Source organism: Alligator mississippiensis, chromosome 1 (genome assembly GCF_030867095.1).
Source record: "Alligator mississippiensis isolate rAllMis1 chromosome 1, rAllMis1, whole genome shotgun sequence".
Classification (NCBI taxonomy): Eukaryota; Metazoa; Chordata; order Crocodylia; family Alligatoridae; genus Alligator; species Alligator mississippiensis.
In genome coordinates this window covers 478,041,610-478,062,744 of record NC_081824.1, presented here as the reverse complement: position 1 = coordinate 478,062,744, position 21,135 = coordinate 478,041,610, and the positions used below count along the sequence as shown (strand labels likewise).

Sequence of the window (21,135 nt, the reverse complement as noted above, 5' to 3'; positions counted from 1 at the left end):
CAAGTTATGTGTCTTATTTGGGGGCATGGTAGTCCAGACAATATGGTACCACAGTGTAACGCAGTGCAATTGCGTGAGCAGAGTTAAGGTTAGCCAGGCAAGCTTGACTCCAGCATTTCCTGGCCTCTCAGTGCTGGCTGCTACAGGTATAAGGCTCCTTCCAGGGCGTTTTCTGCACTGAACTCCTCTGGTGGGGATGCTGAGGAGGAAGGGGATGCCCCTTCATGCACACCCCGCTCTGCGTGGCTTCAGACTCACGGGGACACCAGCACACCAGCTTCCCAACATATTTAATATGACCCACAAGAGGTACTGCTGGGCAGGGGCCTGCCCCGTCCCCGGCTCTCAGCCACTCCACCCACAGTTTGCAGTTCCCCGGCACCAGGGAGGGTCGGGGGGGGGAGGCCGGACACACTGGAAACCCAGGGCTGAGCCCCCCATGCCCAGCTCAAGCCAGCATCCCCTGCACAGTCTCTTCAGAGGGGCGCTGCTACTGCAGCTCCCCCCAGCTGGGTGTGAGCCGATGGCCTCGGTGCCCCACCTGCAATGCTTGCCCAGAGAGAGCAGGAGATGGAGAGAAGTGGGCACCAAGCACCAACGAGGCCACTGTGTCCGTGGGAGGCCTCGGCCTCATCCTTCGGTGGCTTCTCCTCTGAAGTAGTGACCAACAGCTCGGCCCCAAAAACGTCCTTAATGCTTCCACTGGCCCCTGGCACACTGGCAAGGCCCATGGGCAGGGCTCCCCCAGGCTGTCCGCAGCATCCCCAGGGCCTCTCCATTGAAACCGAGGGGGGAATTTAGGATCGAGGCAGCGGAAACCTCCTGCAGACCCAGAGGTGCCCTGAGCCCCACGGGGGCTGGCAGCGCCGTTCCAGCCCATGCCCATCTAGTGTTGGTCTAGGGCACAGGAGGAAGCAAGCGGCAGCTGGCACTGGGGGACCCTGGGTCTGGGTCGGGGAGGCGCTGACGGCTCCGGGGTCTGTTCCCCGGTGTTTTCCCTCCAAAGGGCTCTGCTCATCGCGGCAGGTGGCGGCACCTTGAGAAGGGGTGGGAGGAAGGAGATGGAGCCGGTGGGCACGTCCTGAGAGCCCCCCAGTGCCGGTGTGGACCCTGCGATGGGCTCTGCGAGTGCCCAAACTCTCTGCCGGGTCCCTCACTGGAAACGAACCTGGGGACAAGGAGGGAGACAGACCAGCTTGAGTGCCAGGACAGAGATCCCCTACCCAGTCTGTGTGGGCTCACCCAGGGTCCAGAGGAGGGAGACACAGCCGTGGCCACGGACATGGGCCCAGGACATTCATTGCCAGGGGGCTGGGAGCCCTGGACCCTGAGCTGGCCTTGCCCTGGGAGCACAGGGCAGCTTCGTTCCCCCCTTCCCCGGGGCAGCCAGGCCCCATGGGTCCCTTCGCTCACACCCTTGAGCCCTGACAGCAGCCGTCCAAGGGTTTCTCACTGCTGCTGGGGCCAGCGACCCCATGCACAGCCCCACTGGGCTGCACTGGGAGCCACATCTCTGGGCATAACAGGTCCGCTGAGCTGCCCCACATTCCCGGGATGGCAGGGCTGTGCTGGGGCAGCCCCGGGGACGTGGCTGGGCTGAGGAGACCGAGCCGTCCCGCTCACCTGGAGTGTCAGGCGTCCAGCTCACACGTCCCGAAGGAGCTGGAGAGAGAAAGCCAGCAGAGGCGCGTTAGTCGTCCTCCCCCCAGGATGCACTGCGCAGCAGGAGGGTGCCAGGGGAGGAAGGGGTTAACTCTGGCGGCGTCCCCTTGTGGAGGGGATATAGCAGCTCGGGGTTACGGGACAAGCCAGGAGGGGAAACTCTCTCCCGGGGGTGGCAGACAGAGATCCCAGGCTCCCCCATCCTGGCTCTGCACAGAGACCCGCGGGGCTGCCCCGCTCCCCACTGCCTGAACCAGACACCCTCAGCCCTGCTCTCAGCCTGGGCAAGAGCAGGAGGGGAAAGCAGCCACACAAGCAGCCCATCCCCAAGCGGGAAGCCCGATGCCCCCTTGGGCAGAGCTGCCCCAGCAATGCAGCGGGTAGAAACCCGAGGGGGCCTGGAGAGCAGAGCCGGGGCCCTTGGCCCATCCAAATTCTCCTGGGCTGGCCAGGCAGAGCTGCCAGTCCTTGGTGCTCCCCGTTTGTTGGTGCCCTCAGCCCTGCCTCCAGGGAGAGAGATGCCCCCCGGGTTTATAACAGCAAACAAGACCCTGGCATCCGGCCATCCGCATCCTGCAATGAATGGCCAGGATCTGGGCCTCCGGGGTCCTCGTTGCTCATGCCACATGGGCATCGGGCACGTCTCCCCGGCCCTGCTGCTGAGGCAAGACACAGGGACGGGAGAGAGGCCGATTTGGAACCGGGAATCATCCCGGCATCCTCCGGGGCTGCATCACGCCTGCGAGAGCCTCCGTGCCCAGGGTGACTGTCCCTCCACCCCACGTCCGGCAGCCACGGGCACCAAACCGGAGAACCCGCCTAACCCTGCCCCGGCCACCGGATAGGGCAAGGGGCTTAATTCGTGGCAGCCTCACTGATCCTGGCCCCCGGAGAGGGCTCCGGCAAGGCACCAGGCTCTCAAGGCATCACCCCCGTGCCGGAGCAGATGTGATGCAGCTGCGGATGGGATGCCGTACCCCGCGCCGGGGCTTCCCCCCCCAGGTAATCGGCCGTCACTCACGGTTAGTGGATCAGTAGCGAAAGCAGCCACACTGTTCCTCATCTCGTTCTCATTGCCCCGCAGTGGGATGAGCGAGATGTTACCCAACCTGGAGTCCGGCGGCGCCCGCAACGCTCGTGCCCTGGAGGGCTCTGACGGCCACACGTTCCCGCCGTTCTGCGGAGATGGGGAGGGCTCACGATGAGGGTGGGGAGAGGGGCCTATACAGCCATGGGGCCACAGTAAGAGCCCCCCGAGACGGTTTGGAGAGTCCTGACAACTCGTGTCATGCAAGACTTCGAATGCTTGCAGCTGCTGCTGAGCGCAGCCAGCTCGGAGCAGGGAGTCGAGGCCTCCTAGGACAGACAACCGGGTCCCGGGGGTGCCGGACGAGCCGTGGGAGCCGAACGACAAGTGCCACCTGGCTCAGTCCAGAGCAGGGACCCTCGCGCTGAGCTTGTCGATCCATCTAGGGCTGGGGTCCGACCCCCCTGCTTCGCAGGTGTCTGTGTGTCTGACTCCAAGCAAGGAGGCAGGTCCCCTCTCTGTCCCCCCGCTGTCCCTTCCCCCTGCCCTGGAGGGACCCGGCCCCACGATACCTTCACGAAGAGGAAGGTGGCAAACCATTCCCGCATCTCCATCTGGGTGTCGCAGCACAGGTACCTGCAGGGGGGACACGGCGGTGGTCAGGGCTGGGGTCAGGCCTGGTCCCATGCCCCTTCCCCAGTACAGCAGCCCCCGCCCCTGTCACCCCTGCACCCATCAGCTGCAGCAGCTGGACACCAGGCCCAGCTGCCCGCCTCCTGCCGTGCCATGGCAGGGGGGACTCATGAGGACGGAGGCATGGCGCTGCCTGCCCCAGGAGCACTCCTCCGTGACCCCTTCCCCGGCAGGCGGCTGTCACTCCCAATTTCCTTCCACCTCCGCAGTCGGGAGCTCAGCTCCTGCAGGGCAGATCCTGGCCCCGGGCTGCGCAGCAGCACGCGGGCAGCGCGCCGGCTTGAAAAGCATCGGCCGAGGCATTCAGGACCAGGCCCCCAGCACCACTCAACATCAGGGCATGGCTGAGCGTGGCACTAGGAAGCTGCGGGAGCTCTGGCTGGGGGCATGCACGGGTGTCACGACGGTCACGGCAGTGCACGGAGGGACACGTCGCTGACTTTCCATCAGTGATCAGCCTCTGCAGACACACGCAGCCCTGGACAGTCCGTCTGCAGGGGCCGGGGGAGGGATTCTGGAGATGAATGGGCCACGAAAGGGATCGGGGCCCCTTTCAGCGAGCCTGGCTCACAGGGCCAAACACTGCCTCTGGTGTCATAGACCTCGTACTGCTAACAGGTCGGGAAGATCCTCCTGTGATGGGGTCTGTGCACTGTCAGGAGGGTCTGACACTGATGCAGGGGGGTCCCAAGTCATTCTAGTGCATGGCGAGGCCGGAGACCCAAGCCACTCTCACTCCGCGCAGGGAACGGGGGAGACGGGGAGGGCCAGCGTCTTACCACTGCTGCTTCTCGTGCTTCTCGTTCTCGTAAAACACCGTGAGGCCCCAGCTGGAAGGAGACAGAAGAGCGCAGGGTGGTGAATGCCCAGCCCTGGCTCCTGGCACGGCGGACTAATCCGTTCGCCAATGCAGCAAAGCCGGTATGCAAACCTCGCTGCCTCACTGGGGCGAGCACCAAGGGGTTTCACCGCCTCTCCTCCAAGCTCTTGGCTGCTTGGGGAGGCTGTGGACATGTCAGCTCTTTGCCAAGAGGTCCTGGAGTTTCAAGAGGCTGGAGGGTTCCCAGATACATGCACAGATGCTTGCTCACGTCTGGGTGGGGCACAAGCCTGGCCGTGAAATGCGGCTGCCTCTGGGGTGGGGAAGAGCCGGGCCAGCGGAGCCAGCTGTCAGATGCTGCCCCGGCAGCAAGCCTCTCTGGGGGTTACCCAGGTCCTGCTGGGCTGGCAGGGCACAAAGACCATCCCCCCTGCACCTATCTTGGCTTCTTTCTCATGCACCCCAGGCCAACCCGAGCTCCCCCGACTGCTGTGTCCAGGGTCCTAGTCCCTTGCCGCAGCCGGCTCCATGGTTTCCTTAAGCTACTCTGACATCTGGCGGCCAGAAGTGATGGCACAAAGACCCAGCGCTGCTTGTGGCTGGCAGTCCCGATGGGCTACCAGCACCGTGCTCCCGGCCAGCACTCATCAGTTCCTAGCCAAGGCACGGCACAGAGCAGCAGGGGATGAAAGCAGCCAGCCAGGCTAATGTCCTTGACCCCAAAGGGATAGGTCTAGTACTGAGGGGTCTCCCCGATCTACACCAGTCCCTACCACAGAAGTCTGCCTGCAGCAAGGCACCAGCTGAGAGCTCTTGGCCCTGTCGGGGTGCTGTTGGTGGGGGGGTGGCTCCCAGAAAACAGCCCCTCTCGGCAGAGCCAGGCAGTGGGGATGGGAGCAGGGAGCTTGCAGCCCAGGTCCACCCCCGGGGAGTAACACTGAACTGGGCTGGCTTTGCCCTGCAGGGAGGCAGCAGCCACTGAAGGGTTAAGTGCAGCTTTAATGCAGCTTTGAAGGGCTTTGAGAGTGCAGGAATTAGCACCTCCATCAGGAGCTGGGCAGTGAGCTCGAAGGGAACTAGGAGGGGAAGGGAGGTGCCCAAGGCTGCAGGGAGCACCGCTGGCAGAGACTGGCATGACACCTGAAGCACCAAGCTCCCTCTTCCCTCTCCAGCACCCAGGACACCTGCCTTCCCCCAGCCAGGACCGTGTGTCCCAAACATGTCCCCTGGGTCATGCACCTAGGAGAGGGGGTGCTATACTGGCCCGTGGTGCCTGAGTGGTATCCTGTGGGCAGGGAGGGGCAGCCACGAGGGTGCTGGCTGCAGCCCACCTGGGGATGGGGACTGGGCTGTGATAATGCTCCTGCTGGGACCAAACCTAGAGGGTCCTGGCTAGAGGGTCTTGCCCCTGCACTCAGGGTCAGACCGACACTGCATTTGGGGCCAGGAAGGAATTTCTCCCCTGGTCAAACTGGTACAGACTGGGGGGTTTTGCCTTGCTCGGCGGCGGGGGAACGGCCTCTGCCTGGGATCTCTCGAGCATCTATTAACAACCTTTGCAGCAACAGGACGTTGGCTGCTGCAGCCCCCCTGCTTTCCGTGCAGCAGGGTGGGCTGTGATGCCTGGTGCTGTGCCAGGGTGACTGGTTTTGCTCAGAGATTGGGCAATGGGTTTGTCTGGGCTGGTTTGGATAGGGTGGATGCTGCCTGCGTAGGACCAGGCGTGACTCTATGGAGGTCCCTTCCAGCCCGACTCCTCTATGATTTAACACCACGACAGACCCCGCTCACCAGGTAGGCGGGCGAAGCTTCTTCTTGATTCCCAGGTAGACTCTGAGGTTCCTCACCGGCCACTCCTTCTCCGGCCTGTGGCTCTGGACAGAGGAGAGAAAGAGGGATGAGAAACCAGGCAGGATTCGCCCTCGCACCCTGCTCCGGTGCTCAGAAGCCAGATGCATCGTCCAGCTCTGCAAAGACCCCTCCGCTTGCAAAGAGGAGGGCATCAGCCAGCAAGGCTCTGCCTGCAGTCAAAGCCATGCAAGGAGAGGAAGGGGTCCTGCCATGCAGAGGAAGAGTCTGAGATCCCCAATCAGAGTCGTGACTCCCCCCTGTGATGTGCATGTGCATGGAGCAGGGGATGGCCTCTTCTGTACCCTCCTGAGCCAGGCTTTGCCCTCGGCGGTGCCAGCAGGTCACAGACGGGTCTTGCTAACACGGTCCCCCATGCCACCGCCCTCGCAGTCCTGCCCTGCACACGCACCCTGCACTTGGGACTCAGGGCTGGTACGGAGACCCATGCAAAGAGCCTGAGATAAGTGTTGCAGAGACCCAGGGGATGTGTGCACTGCCCTTGCCATGGCTCATGCCAGCATCAAACCAGCAGCAGTGCAGCGTGGCTGCAGGGAACTCTCCCTAAGCCAGCGAGGGGAGAAACAGCTTGTTCTGTGGCCAGGCGGGGCAGGCATCTCTGCTCCTGCTGCCTCCCTCACCCCAGTGCCCCAAAGACCCTGCTGCACTACAGACAGAGCGATGGAGGGAAGGGCAGACTCCAAGGGTGAGCAGCCCATTGCAAGACCCCTTCACTCAGCAAGGACCGTCTGGTGCCATCAGGCTCCCACTACCAGCCAGTCCTGGTGCCAGCTGCTAAGGGAGTGATCCCTCCAGCCTGGAGGTGAAGCTCCCCTGCTCCACCCTCCCATGCTCGCAGCAAATGCAGCCAAGCATGGCACATCCCATGCCAACCGGGCCGGATCCACATCTGCCACGGCTCCAACAGAAACGCCAAACCCCTCACCAGAGCTGCAGGTGCCCCATGGCCAAGATACATGGGAGAGGGATCCGTGCTGTGCCACCGGCCTGTGTCACCCCTGCTCCTGCCCCTCTGCCTCACACCGGGGTCTGCGTCAGATCCAAGCAAGCAGCACCCATGAATGCAGCCCCCAATAGTCAGCCATCGGGGTCCCAGTGAGGCCACGTCAATGCTTTAGGGCCCCATGCCTAGAGAGGACAGCTCAGGGCAAAGCTGCTGCTTGATGGAGCGTAGCTATGCACGGCTGTGATACGGAGGGGTCGGAGCCCACCCTGCAGCCCCCACAGGGCCTGAGACAATGAGCGGACCCTCAAGTAGAGGAGCAGGAGAACAGGGCTCATTTGGGGTCACAGGGCAGTGGCACGAGCTCCCCAGGGATGGGTGGCATCAGGCTGAGCCAGGCCCACGAGGTGCCTTCTCACCCCTTTTATCCTCCAACTCCAAGCATGCCATGCTCCTCCAATGCTGCTCAGCACCAGCCACAAACCAGGCGTTGCTCTCTTGCATTCCCACTCCTTTTGGGGCTGGGGTTTGCTCCCACAGCCCCGCAGTGCAATCTGACCCGGCGCTCTGTGCACCCCTTCCCTGCCCGGAAAGCATCACTACTTCCCTGTGAGTGGTTGTGGGGGGCTGAGGGTTTAGGAGGCATTTGCAAACCTCAAAGTATCGTGGGAATAGGTCCCACTGTCACCCCCTTGATGTTACTTGGGGGGAACATCCAGAAGCCCAGCAAAGGCAGACGGGGCGTCGAGATAGCGACACGTCTGCAACAGGGTCAGGCCAGCTCGTGCTCTCGGGCAATACCTGGTTGCGTGTCGGATGGCGGCCTCGGCTCTAACCCTATATGTGTGGGACCTGGCTGCATCCCAGCAGGGAGCTGTGAGGTGCAGGGAGCAGGGGCTGTGCACTTTGCTCTGGGAGCATTTCCATTGCCCGGTGCCTTCCTCTGTCCCTGGATGCTGCTGGTGTCACCACCTTTGCCTGGCAACACAGGCCAGATGCATGTCCAGTGGAGGACAAGGAAAATGGTTAGGGGGCTCGGGCACATGACTAGAAACTGGGCTGATTGAGTCTGCAGAAGAGAAGACCGAGGGGGATTGAATAGCAGCCGTCACCTCCCTGCAGGGGGTGCAAAGAGGATGGAGCTGGGCTGTTCTCAGTGGGGGAAGATGACAGGACAAGGAGCAATGGGCTCAGGTTGCAGCAAGGGAAGTTGAGGTTGGATATTAGGAAAAACTTTCTCACTCAGAGGCTGGTGAAGCACTGGAGCAGGCTACCCAGAGAGGTGCTGGACTCTCCATCCTTGGGAGTTTTTAAGCCCAGTCTAGACAAAGCCCTGGCTGGGATGATGTAGTTGGGGCTGGTCCTGCTTGGAGCAGGGGGTTGCACTAGATGTGACCTCCCAAGGTCCCTTCCAGCCCTCATTTTCTATGAGTCCAGGATTCATGGCAGCAGCCGGGGACAGGGTAGGGAGCCTGGGAAAAGCTCGCTCTGTGATGCACACACGTGTGCCCATACACAGCAAACTCTGGCGCTTACAAGAGCCCACTCCAACGCTCGTTGGAGGCCGGATCATACCCAGGAAACACCCCGTGGTCTTCCACAGGAACAGGCCACGACAGCAGAAAGGTGGTGGCGGTCTGTGCCGTGCCATTGCCAGACAACTCTGCTCTGTGATTTTAGCCGCTTGCGGCTCTGCCAATCCGTTCCCCTTGGAACAAGCGACACAAAGAGCCCGCGTGCCCCCGGCACGAAGGACTGAATGGGTGCCGGGTCTGATCCGGGGCTGGCTTGTAAGGCAGCAGGGCAGATGCAGCCCAGCACACACGCCCCTACTTACATCTTCCACCATGAGGATCCGCTGCTTCAGGCTCTGTTCAATAAAGGAGCGGGGTTAAACCAGACAGAGAAGACAAGCCACGGAGGGATAGGGGGCAAGGAGAGCCTGCAGGGATGGAGGTGACAGGGGCCATGAAAGTGGGCAGTGGGGCCCTGAGATCCAGGCTGCTGGGCATGGAGGGGCCCGAACAAACTGCAGCACCAGCAGCAAAGGGCTGAGCGAGGGGCCTGAGTTCAAATCCTGAAGGTCCTTTGCAGCTTGACTTCTCCCTGACTCGGAGGACCAGGCACAGATCAGATGCCAGTGAGGCAGGACAATCCAACAGCAGAGGCCCCCTTTTCTCCACCCAGGACCCAAAGGAGACTCCCCACCTGCTGCTGGCACTACGGGGCCCATGACACACAGCCAAAAGGACCACAATACGGTCCAGAAGAGGGCAGCAGCACACGAGCATCCTTCAGGGACACATCCCCACCACCACCCCCCATTCAGCTGCTGGAAAGTAGAGGCAGCGTTAGCAATAGGAGGGCAGCGGAGGCGGGAAAGGAGTGGGTGCTGCACCAGGGCGCGGGGGAGAGCCGGACTCACCCGCACTTCCTTGTAGAGCCGCAGGCAGCTGTGGTTGAGGATGAAGTAGCGGTCGTGAAAGCCGGTGCTGAGCCCCAGCCCCAGCAGGTTGCGCTCCTCCCTGAACTTCATCATGCCGTGCTTGCTGTCGCCCACGCGGCTGGCTGCGGGGCAACAGGGTGCTGAGCCGCGGGCACGTGGGGCCCTGCTCTTGCCCTCTCCATCTCCCAGGCACAGACCAGCCAGGCCCGCGACTGCTGAGCTCCCGCAGTGCCGGGTGCAGCCAGACAGACCTGCTGCCCGTGTGAGTGGTGCAGCACATGCACACACATACATGCATACACAACACAGGCATGTGTGCATGCACATCCATGCACACACCACTCACACACACACACCTCACACGCATGCGTGCACACACGTGCACAAGCACACACACACCCACATGCACACCATGCACCCCCCCACATCTCACACACCACGTGCATGCACACATACCACACACATACCCACCACACCCCCGACATGCACACACCCACCTTGCATGTACACATCCACACACCCCCACACACACATATGTACACAACACACCCCACATATAATGCACACACATGCACGCACACACACATGCACACATGCCCGCACACACTCTCTCTGGGGTTTTCAGCAAAGCCATTCAATTCTTTGCTGGCTCCTTGTGCCGGGAGGTGTCAGCAAGGGGGGGACTGCAGGGCTCTGTCCCACCCGCCTTCCCCATGCAGGCTGGGAGCTGCCAGATCCATCCCCAGTGCCCAAGCGGGAGGGCACACGGGGTGACCGGCCCGGAGGACTCACAGAAGGGCTGCAGGGTGAGAAGGAGTGATAGAGGCGGCTGGGAAAGCCCTGATACCCCTGCCTCTGGTTCTCAGCTCCCCTAACCTGTGCCTGGCACTGCCATGCTATCCTGGGCATTGCGGTGTGCTCCCAGCACCGCCCTGGAGAGCACCGCCTGCTGATGCTCCAGGCTGGCATGGCCCCGCGACAACGTCCAGCTAGGGCTGCTTTGCTTCCCGGACAGACGTTTATTCATCAAGGATGTCTCTTTGGCCCAGAGCATGCAGAGAAGCTGCTCGAGGTCTGGGTTTCTCTCTCAGAGCCACTGAAAGCAGGAAATCAATTATCCCTGGCACTCCTGGCATATGGACCAGAGCCAGCTTGCCAAGAGCCAGGCCGGGTCTGCCCAGCTGGAGGCTATCACGGGGAGGGACGTTTGCAAGGAGGCCTGTGGCTCTGTGCGGGGCTGAGCATGCTCCCTCCCGGGGCTGGGGGTTGCCTCTCCAATCCTTGCCCCCTTCCCTCTCCACCCTACCCACGCACCCCCTTACCCAAGTAGAGGAGCATGCTCTCCATGGAGACCTGCCTCTTCACCACCAGGTAGCTGTCCGTCCCCAGGCAGTGCAGGATGGGCAGGACTTTCTCCGAGTAGTGCAATGGGCGCTCTGCACGGGATGGGAGGAACGGGCCCGTGAGTGCATCCCCAGCCGGCTTGGCCCACCCAGGACCAGGCAATGGCTAGGAAAAACCAGGCTGCAGAGGATGGACGGGGGAAGGAACGAGCCCTGCCTGCCCCCGACCGCTGGACCTCACACGTGCTCTGCTCTGCCCCAGACCAGCTCTCCACCCTCCACCAGAATGCAGCCACCTCTGGGGGGGAATGGGGGTGGCTGGGTGCCAGCATATAACGCTGACAGCTGAGGGAGGCAGTGAACAGAGCCCTCTCCGGCTGGGACGGGATGGTGGCGGAGGGCAGCACGTGATTATTCAGGTTGCAGTCTGGCAAGACCACGGGGGAGGATGTGTCTGCTCCAGCCAGGGACCCCCAGGGAGACTTGAACCCCCAGAAGGGAGAGTGAACGGGGTCCCACCAGGGTTTTCTCCCCTGCTCCTCTCCCCCCTGCAGCCTCCAGCATTTAGGGGCCAGCCTGTTCTGTTGCAGAGGCCGTGCCCCTCACCCCCTGCTCAATAGCAACGGATGCCCCTTTCCTCCAAGCCTGTGTCCAGTTTCTTGGTGAATGGGGCTAAACTCTCAGCTTCCCCCACATCCGGTGGCAATGCGCTCCACCCTTTCATAACAGCTTGGGTGAAACACAACTTCCTTTTGTGGGTGTTAAAATTCACTACCTAGTTGCTCCACGTGGTGACCCCCAGTTCTTGCCTGGTGAGAGAGAGCCACTCATAAATCCCTACTGACTTTCTCTTTGCCATTTAGTGTTGTGCAAACCCTTCTCCTGTCCCCCCTCAAGCATCTCTTTTCTAGACTGGCCTCTTCAGTCTCTCCTGTGACAGCCCCTCCACAGCACCCATCATCCTCGCTGCTCTTCTCTGCATCTCCTCTAGCTCTTCTATCTCTTTTTGGAGGTGCAGGGACCAGACCTGGGTGCAGCATTCGAGGTGCGGATGCACCAGGGACTTATAAAGGGGTGTCATGATACTTGCATTGCACTGGCCTCTCATCCAGATACTGGACAAGCCAAACTGGAAACTGGCCTAATAGGCCATACCAAAAAGAAAAGGGTATAGACTAGGAAAAGACACTGTTATAACGAGGGGAAAGCAGTGGGCAGCGTAACGCAGCTGGAATGGGAGTGTGCTATCAGTTCAGAAGCTGTTTCCATGCGGGATTAATTGTTCTCTTGCCTAACGAGGGCCCCCACGTGCTGGCAGGGCTGAGTGCCACGGCGCCAGGGAAGCCCATGGGAAGTGGAGGGATAGAGGCAGATACTGTAGCAGGGGAAGCCCATGTGCTTCCAACATGTGCAAAGCACCCGCGTGTGTGCAGCTGTAGTCAGGGAGGGAGACGGGACTAGATGAGCCCTGGGGGCCCTAGAAAGGGCTGGGATCAATGGGTGGCAAGATACAGAGTTGTGCAGGGGCAATGAGAAGGGTCCCGTCACGGAGCCCCGGCAGGAGCATTTTGCAAGGGCCCTGAGCAATCACAGGTAGCAGGGCCTGGCTGCTGGACCCAGGAGCCGGTCTGAGAGTCTGGCTGGGCTGGGACAGAGGGGACGACCCAGTCCATCAAACACGACTGCTGATGCCAGGGGCCTTGAACGTGGGATCCCAAGGGACCCTGAAGCCGAGCCTGCAAAGGTATTTAGGAGCGGGAAGATAGGCAGAAGCCCTGTGGGATGGTCCGTGGCTGTGTGCGTCTCTGGGGCTCTCCATCCCTTTGTGCTCCTGGCTGTAGGAATCACCCCCCAGCGGTGCCAGCCTGGCCACTGACCTGCCTCCTCCCGCTCGTTGACCTCAAAGCAGCTCCAGTAATCCTTCTCCTTCGTGACAATCTTCCGCCGGTCCAGGATCTCGAAAGTCAGCTCCTCCGCCGTCATAGAGACCGGGACCTGTGCGGGGGGAAGGCTCCGTCACGTCCATCCCCAGGCGATGCCTTCCTGCCCAGGCCCGCTGCAGCAAGCACTCAACCACCTCCAGTTGTCTGGAGAAGATGCGCCCCTACCATGTAGCTACATCCCAGCCCCTGGATCAGCAGCATGGTGGCCTTGTCAAATCCTAGATCATCCCCCACCAGGGGCTGGGCAACCAACCCCTCCTTGAACCCCTCCAGTGATGGAGAGTCCCCACACTTCCCTCAGTGTCTAGCCACGGCCTCCCCTGCACCGTGCTGTGTGCCCGAGCAGCGTGGGTCTCCTTCCTCAGGGCCCTGCGGGCTCCAAAACCCACACGTTGAGGGCCCTACCCGCCTCCAGCTCCTCACCTTGACGTGCTGCTCTGCCTCCGTCTTCTTCTCCTCCAGGTAGATGGTGCAGATGAAGTCCCCGGCATGCTGCAAGGGAAGGTCCGAAGCGGTTCTGACTCACAGGGCAAATCTCCCCTCCAACCCCATGCCCCATCTCTGGGCATGGACACACCATGCATTCACCCCGGTGCATCTGGTACCCACCGACCTCAATTACCCTGAGATCTGGAGGGGACAGACACGCTGCTGCTGACGGGTCTCTGCAGTCAAAAAGCTGCTATGACAGGGGCAGGCCCCTGTGCCGTTTGTGGGGAGGGAAAGGCTGAGAAAGCGCTTTCCTCCAGGGTCAGGAGAGGACTGGGCTAGCCAGCTCCATCACTTCTAGGAGGGGTTCATACCCCAGGCAGCAGGTGGGCAGCGCTGGCACACACAGCGCTGTGAAATGTCTGGGACTGGAACTGGAGGGCTTTCTACAGAGACCCCCAGGAGGAGACCGAGGGCAGCTGGCTGAGCACCGGAGGCCCATCTCCCACCTGAAGCCTCCGATCGGAGACCGCCAATGTGCCCCTACCTGGGTGCCGCTGGAGGAGCCCGCGACCCGCATCTTGAAGATGGCCGTGATCTCGTCTTGCTGCCGCCTCATCTCTTGCTCATTCACCTGCCGAGGAGAGAGGAGCCCAGAGAGGTCAAACCCTCCACAGACCGGGTACAGCAGCCCCTCCACCTGCTTGCCCTATCCCTGAGCAAATGCCAGGTGCCCCAAATATGCACCACGGCTGCTCCCCACCAGCTCCCCCCTCACCCCTGGGCAGGGTTTCAGTGGGGTGCACGTCTCCAGGACAGTCCCACATCCCAGGCATCCCCCCCGGCAGTCCCACACTGTGGACATCCCCCTCCTGGAGGTCAGCAGTGTTGTACATACGCTGAAGATGACCACATAGTGGCTGATGAGGTCCTCTACCACGCGACCCGCTTTGTAGTCCTGCCCATCTGTCTGGAAGAGCGTGGGCCCGAAGACGATGGCCAGGTTGTGCGTAGTCATCTGGTTCTCGTCGGAGAAGCACTGCACCCTGCGAAGAGCCAGTGTCTGAGCCCTGCTGAGCCCATCCCCACGCATGACGCCAGCAGGGGCTTGGTCCTGCTCAGGATGGCCTGGCCTACCTCCTCGGGGGATGGTGGCAGAGGTGGGATGATTCTGCTGAGACTCCCAGGGCACCACCGCCTACCCAGGCCCAGGGTGCCCTGCACCCTGCAAAAGCCCCTGCCCAGAGGCCGTGCCAGGCTGTCCTTACCGGTACAGGTGGTTGATGAGGGCCTTCACGGTGGCTCTGTTCACAGTGGGGAGCCCATTCAGGAGCCGGCGGTACTCGCTGATCCGCTCCTCCTCCCTCTCAAGGGCTGGCAGAGGGAGCACAGCATGAGAAGGGGTGGCTTGGCACCTAGCACCCACCGCCAGGCTCAGCAGGACCTTCACCAGACTCCATCCATTTCCCCACTCCCTTCCACAAGATCCCTTTCCACTTCCGTGCCACCCAGCAGGTCATTTCCTAGGCTGTAGATTTGCTGGACATTTTTCCTCCCAGACAGGGAAACTGAGGCACAGGAGAGCAAGGTGGCAGAGGCCCCTTGAGCGCTACCCACTAAAGCAGAGCCAGGGACTCCACCAGACGGTGGGACCAGAGAGGCAGGGATCCAGCACACACCTACCTGTGGCCCTCAGCCAGCCCTGGCAGCCGTCCCGGGTGAAGAGCCCATCGCCCAGGTCGCGGAAGAAGCGCTTGAGCGTGTTGGAGACGTCATCCACCTGGTGCTCGCCCTCCTTGAGCCGCACGCTGCGTGCGTCCCGCCGCAGCATCTCCAGCAGCCCCGTTGTCTTGGAGTTCTGCCCGCTCTTGCGGTAGATGCCCTCCGACGTCAGCCCTGGGCCGGGAGGACGGCGGGGTCAGCACGGCAGAGAGACCCCCCAGCTGCCACGGCTTCCCTACCCCCACAACCCCAACCCACTTGGCTACCCCCAGCCAGCCCCTGCATCTGCACCCTTGGTGCACTTGTTATAAACCTGCCCTTCTCTGCACCATCTCTAGCTCTTCTATCTCCTTTTGGAGGTGCGGGGCCCAGAAATGGGTGCATTTTTCAAGGCGTGGATGCCCTGTGGATTTATAAAGGGGCATTGTGATACTTTCCATCTTGTTCACAATTCCCTCCTTAATCATCCCCAACACGTCGTCTGCCTTTTTGACGGCTGCTGAGCACAGAGCTGATGTTTTTAGAGACCTGCCCACAACGACTCCCAGATCCCTTTCCTGCGTGTGGTAACAGTTCATGCGGAGCCCATTGTAGCGTAGGTCTAGTCTGGATTATTTCTGCCCGGTGCATCACTTTCCACTTATTTCCACCGAATTTCATCTGCCGTTGAGTTGCCCGTTCGCTCAGTCATGCCGAATCCTCCTGTAACTGCTTGCCTTGGCCTTTGGCACTTGGGATAATTTTGTGTTGCCCGCAAATCTGGCCACCTCGCTACTCACCCCCTTCTCCCGATCATATATGAGTATGTTAAATATCCCGTCTTCCTGGTTTGCCCCACTGACTAGCCCCTGCTCTTCCACGCTGTCTCCCCTTGGCCTGGGGGTCTGGGCATGCAGGCTGGTACGAATCACGGCCGGCTGGCACACGAGAGCAGAGCCCGTGCCCACACATACCGTACTGCGTGATGTAGTCGATGCACCGGTCCACAATGAGGGGCACGTCGGCTTCAGTGAGCTGCTGCTCAGACAGCGTGTCACCTGAGCTCCCGGCTGCCTTCTGGATGGCAGTGACCCATCCCAGGAAGTCCAGTTTCCGCTCCCCCTGGATGTACAGCGTCCTGCAGGGAGAGGGGATGGGAGGACACTAGCTCAGGAGGGGGCAGCCAGCAGGGTAGATGCCTCTGGGCTTCAGCATCCCAAGCCAGATGCATCAGGGCTTCCCTGGGTGTGGGCGCTGGCTGGGGGTCAGGGTGCTGCCCGGTCAGCCCCAGGGTTGGGTGTGATGCCGACTGCTGTGTCAGGGGTGACTGTGTCGTGTTGCTCAGAGGTCGGACACTGGGTTTGTCCAAGCTGGTTTGGACAGGGCTGATCCTGCCTCCAGCAGGGGTTGGACTAGACGTGACCTCGGCAGCTCCCCTCCAGCCCCGCTGCTCTTTGAGACATTACCGCTACGATTCGCAGGCCTGTAGCCCCACCTGGTTGCATCCAGGTCCAGACCCAAACATCGTCCCCTTCCCCCTGCCGAAAGTCATCCCCTCCTTGCAGTGATGCTGCCTGGACTATGTCTGCAGGGTCCCAGAGGAGACCAGAAGCATCTCGGGGCTGCTGCTGCTTTTGCTTGGGTAGGGCCTGGTCCCAGGGGGAGGGGGCAGCAAGGCTGGGCTGGCGATGGGCTGGGGTGTCCCTGCCTCAATCCCACCCCACCAAGCTAGGCCTTGCCTTACCTGCGCCTCTCCACCAGCACCAACACCTCGTTGTCTCCTTGGATGGCTGCGGATGGGAAAACAGAGGCCCGTCAACACCTGTCCCTTGCCTCCCTGCCCCAGCGCCCATCTGTGCCACGGGAAAGCCCTGCTGGGCAAGAGGGGCAAGCAGGAGAGCCCCATGGGTTGGGAAGTGCTGGGGGTTCCTCCCCAGAGCTGGCTGCACAGCAATGCAGATGGAGCGCTCCGGGGTCTGCCGGAGCAGCTGGATTTGGGTGGGGGCAAGGCAAGAGGGGCACGGCGTGACCCCGGGGCCGGCGGGAAGGAAAGAGCCTTACACAGCTCCTGCAGCTTCCTGAGCTGGACGGCCTCCTCCTTCTCGCTGTCCTCGAAGCAGGTGTACAGGGTGGACTGGGCCAGCGCGAACCAGCCCTCCTTGGCCCGCTGCAGGCTGAGCCCGCCCTTGTAGTGCAGCCGCCCGATGCGCTCAAAGTCGTGGTTCAGCAGCGGCTCGGCCACCAGCGGCAGGAAGGACTGGAGGAGGCGGCGGGGGGAGAAGAGAGGTGGTCGGACCCCATGCAGCCATGCAACCTGCCCCTGCCACGCACTGCCAGCTCCGGGAGAGGCTCCAAGGTGGAGGAGCAATGCACCCTCCATTTACACCCTGAAGCTGCAATCCCGGGGTCAGTGGGGGACAAAAACAGAGCAAAGCACAGGCCAAGGAGCCGGCAGATTGGAGAGACACCTGCTTACTTCTCCCATGTGCAGCTCCACACACCCCAAGGGGTCCCATGTCTGGTTCCCCCCTACCCGCCCCAGCTCCAGAGGCTCCTGACCTTGGCAATGGACTTCACCCAGTCCCGCGCGGCCTCGGCGCTCTCCAGCCCAAACAGGTAGAGCCTCTCTGACTCGATGAAGACCTCGAACGTGCTCTCGAACCTGCCCGGGGCGGAGAATGGGGGCAGGGGTTTGCAGCTGATGCCTCACCAGGTCGGGCTCCCAACCCAGGAGGTAGCATTGCCCTCCCCCAGCTCCCCCCATGACCGCTGAAATGCGCCCCCGGAGAGCCAAGCAGTGATGGAGTTCATGCTGCATGGGGGGCTTCGACAGGGCAGGACAGTGCCCGCATCGTGCCCAGGGGGAGAAGCAAGACTTGCTGCCCAGCGCTTTACCCGTGGGTGTCGGGTGGGTGGGTGGCCAGGCACACAATCTCGCTCATCCGGATCTCGCCGTTGGGCACGGCGTTGCGGTCGTTCTCGTAGTAGCTGAGGACGCTGTCGTTGAGGGCGCACCACCGGCGGCTGAACTCTGCGTGGAGCAGGAAGACACACAGCGGGGCTCAGAAAAGGCAGGGCTCGCAGCCACGTCCACTGCCTCCCCATCATCGTGGCCAGGGTGGCAGCCGCGCTGCAGACGCGGAGAAGGGCTGGGCCCTCTCCACCCTGCGCAGCACCAAGGACCGCGGCAGCACCCACCTTCCCGAGCCTTGCGCTCGTGCACGGGCTTGGCCATGGAGGGCGTCTTGTAGAGGAAGCCGTTGTGGGTGACGGTCGGCAGGACCACCGAGTAGTGCTTGTCCTCGCTGTTCAGCATCTCCAGCCGGGGGATCTCTGCAGGGAAGGAGAAGCCGGGTGAGGCTGGGCCATGCCAGGGGCCGGGGTGAGGCTCCAGTCTGAGCTGCCCCGGGGCCAGGAGAAAGCCCTGGGACAAAGCCCCTGGCTCCGAGCACGGCACGGCTGTCACAGCCCCTTCTCTCGCTCCGCTAAGCCGGCCCATGGCTCTATTGTGTTGCCTCCACGGCGGGGAGGGGAGCTCTGGGCCCGGCTGATCCGGCGCCAGCCGCCCCCGGGGCTGGTGCGGAGCCAGGATCCGCTTCCTCAACCCCTGGAGCCCAGCCCAGGGCCCGAGCGCGACCACCCTCGCTACTAAATTCCCTGCTCATGGATCAGGTGGTCGGAGGGGGGGAGGACAGCTCCTAAACAGCTTGGGGGCTCTGCCCTGCACAGCCTGAGGCAGGTCTCTTTGGGCCTCGGTTTGCCCATCTGCACAATGGAGCTAAGGGACTTCCATTTCCACCCAGAGCTTTGATAACAGGCTGATCTCATCGGTGACTGTAGGACGCACCGATGGTGGCGAGGTGAGGTGGCCCTGCCTGCAAACGGCGTCCTGCGCTCGGCACTGCACAGCTTTCACCCGTCCCCCCAGGGTCTCCTGACAACTAGCACCATGGCAGGCTGTGTGGCTCCCAGGTCTGGAGGCCACGCCATGGGGGTGAGCTCATGGCTCTGTGCCTCAGTTTCCCCAGTGCAAAGCAGATAGGAACAGGGAGGGAGCGGGATGCAGTATGCAGCGGACTGGGGCAGGGGTCTCTGACTCTATAGGCCTGGCACGGTCTGTTGGCCTTGCCCTTGATGGCCAAGCTGCCACGAGACCTGCCATGGCACCTCTGCACGTGGCATCAGACCAGGCTGGAGCCCCCCCGGGCCAGGCCTGTCCACCATGCCCCTGTGCAGGCTCCCCCCTGCTCCGCTCAGATCTCGCCGGACGCTCGCTGCAGACAGTGCAGCTGGGAGCCAAGCCGCGCTGGCCGGGATGACCCCTGATTCGCGGGCCAAGGCTGCAGCTGGAGCTGCTCTTAACCGCTTGTGCTGATGCTTCCAAAAACACCCAGCCCTGATCCCCCTCCCCGGTGCAAACACAGCCGCAGCAACAGGCAACGAGCCAAGCAGAGGCAGCAGCTGGGGGCAGGCTGACTGGCCCGTTGTCCGGGCCACGAGACCCCCAATACCTGGAGGAAGAGCAATGGAGAGGGGCGGCCACGACTCTGAGTGCAACTGGGCTTGGGAAGACCATCCCAATGGCCAGAGCAGCAGGGCATGGGGATGAGCTGCCCGGAGACAGGGGAATCTCTTCCCCTTGGGCTCCAGGCAGGGGCTGAGCCGGGCACGAGCTGTCTGGGTGCAACGGTGAAGGATGCGGATGGCAGGGTCCTGGGAGCAGAGCCCTGGGCGTCCAGCTTGGGCTTCCCAGCCCAGCTCCAAGCATGCAGCACTCACTGGTCTCAGGATGCCCTCGCGACACCTGGGGAGAGGCGGGGGACTCATTTCCAGGAGGCTCGGCATCGAGGCCGAGGAGCAGGCAGCCCCCAGGGCTGGCAGCTGGAGGGGTCAGTTGTGGGTAAGCCCCAGCAGTGGAGGGGAGAGGGTTTTGCACAGCATAGGGCTGTGGGGGGAGTGGGATAAGGAGCTGCCCAGACAGGAGAAACCGAGGCGCGGTGATTTGCCCAAGGTCTCGCGGCACATCGGTAGCAGAGCCAGGAAGAGCCCCAGGTCTCCTGCCCCAGGCTTGGCTCAGCTCGTCCACCCCCAACAGCTAAGGCACTGCCCCCCACCAAGCTCCTCTTACCTGAAGTTTTGTTATGGAGCAGAAACTCCACCTGCAGCCTCTGCTCAGCCTGTTCAGCCAAGGCGATGGGGGTCGGGAAGTCGGGGTCCCCGGTGAAGCAGGTCACCTCGGCCCCGCAGAACACCAGGGACTGGGTCTCCGCCAGGTCGCTGGTTGTCACCGTCGTGCACAGGGCCTGCGGCGAGGGGGCGAGGGCAAGGGGTGAGCCCGAGCCTGGACGGACTCTGCAAGCAGCCTCCTCCGAGGAGCTAGCCCCCTCGCCCTTCGCCAGGGAGCCAGCACAGCCGAGAGCAAGGGGCGGGGGGGGACCCCGGTGAGCAGCAGGGCTCGCCGCCTTCCCGGGCAAGCACAAGAAGAGGCTGGGACTTGCGGGGCGGAAGACGGCTTGGAGCAGCCGCGGCGTGCAGCTTTCCCCGAAGGAGCCCGGGATGAAGTCATGCAGCCGCAGGGTGGGACGGTGCGGCTTTGCAGCCAGAAAGCAAACAAGCCCACATGTGGCATTCCTGCGCTCCTCTCCCCCCGGCGGCCCCAGCCGGGGCGGGGTCTGGGCTCTCTCCGCCAGCCAAACCCCAGAGCTGCGGCAATCTGATCCGGCCGGCTGGGCTGGTGCCAGGCCTCGGTCCAGCCCCTGCCCTGGCTAATGCCTGGCTCCATGGATAATCCCCAATGCAAAAGGCAAGGGGGTGCAATAAAAGCCCTCCAGGGAGAGTGGTGTTGCCCACTCCCCTGGGTGCAGGGAAACGAGCCCATTTCTTGCAGCGCTGAAGCAGGCCTGGCTATGGGGACCGGGGTGGAAGTGACTTATTCGGAGCCCCCCATTTGCACCGTGATCTCAATGGTGCAAGGGCTGCATGCACCCTGCTGAGGCCTGGGCGGCTCACGTCGGTGGGAAACACTTGTGCATGGCACTGGCAAAGCACGCGTGATGCCCCCAGCTGCAGGCTGCTTCTTTGGGGAGGATAACAGCCTAACTACTGCAACAGGTTCGAATGGGGTGAGGGGCAGCCCGTGGCACGCGTGCCACGAGTGGCACGGGAAGCTGGTGCACGTGGCACCCGGCAGATCAGAGAGGGGGCCAGGCAGCACCGCGGCAGGGAGTGGAAAGCAGAGCAGGCAGGGAGCACGGGGCAG

The 21,135-nt window shown here is 62.4% G+C and overlaps 1 protein-coding gene across 5 annotated transcripts in view; it reads right to left on the bottom strand.

Annotated features, from left to right (window-relative positions):
- Positions 1–273: 273 nt before the first annotated feature.
- Positions 274–21,135, bottom strand: part of ARAP1 (ArfGAP with RhoGAP domain, ankyrin repeat and PH domain 1) — a 70,843-nt gene continuing 49,981 nt past the window's right edge. For 4 of the 5 annotated variants that reach the window (XM_059723063.1, XM_019481886.2, XM_019481957.2 and 1 more), the window contains 22 exons: positions 20,005–20,179; positions 18,075–18,209; positions 17,772–17,907; positions 17,436–17,538; positions 16,938–17,133; positions 16,621–16,666; positions 15,851–16,014; positions 14,859–15,071; positions 14,444–14,549; positions 14,074–14,221; positions 13,723–13,809; positions 13,170–13,238; positions 12,681–12,798; positions 10,783–10,896; positions 9,440–9,582; positions 8,852–8,884; positions 5,994–6,076; positions 4,162–4,212; positions 3,262–3,325; positions 2,684–2,839; positions 1,624–1,662; positions 274–1,168 (listed from right to left, as the gene is read on the bottom strand). In XM_059723063.1, the coding sequence (XP_059579046.1) occupies positions 1,645–1,662; positions 2,684–2,839; positions 3,262–3,325; positions 4,162–4,212; positions 5,994–6,076; positions 8,852–8,884; positions 9,440–9,582; positions 10,783–10,896; positions 12,681–12,798; positions 13,170–13,238; positions 13,723–13,809; positions 14,074–14,221; positions 14,444–14,549; positions 14,859–15,071; positions 15,851–16,014; positions 16,621–16,666; positions 16,938–17,133; positions 17,436–17,538; positions 17,772–17,907; positions 18,075–18,209; positions 20,005–20,179 (2,358 nt within the window). In that variant the 3' untranslated portion in view covers positions 274–1,168; positions 1,624–1,644. The remainder of the gene's footprint in view (positions 1,169–1,623; positions 1,663–2,683; positions 2,840–3,261; positions 3,326–4,161; positions 4,213–5,993; positions 6,077–8,851; positions 8,885–9,439; positions 9,583–10,782; positions 10,897–12,680; positions 12,799–13,169; positions 13,239–13,722; positions 13,810–14,073; positions 14,222–14,443; positions 14,550–14,858; positions 15,072–15,850; positions 16,015–16,620; positions 16,667–16,937; positions 17,134–17,435; positions 17,539–17,771; positions 17,908–18,074; positions 18,210–20,004; positions 20,180–21,135) is intronic. The other variant, XM_019481926.2, reaches the window with a different exon arrangement.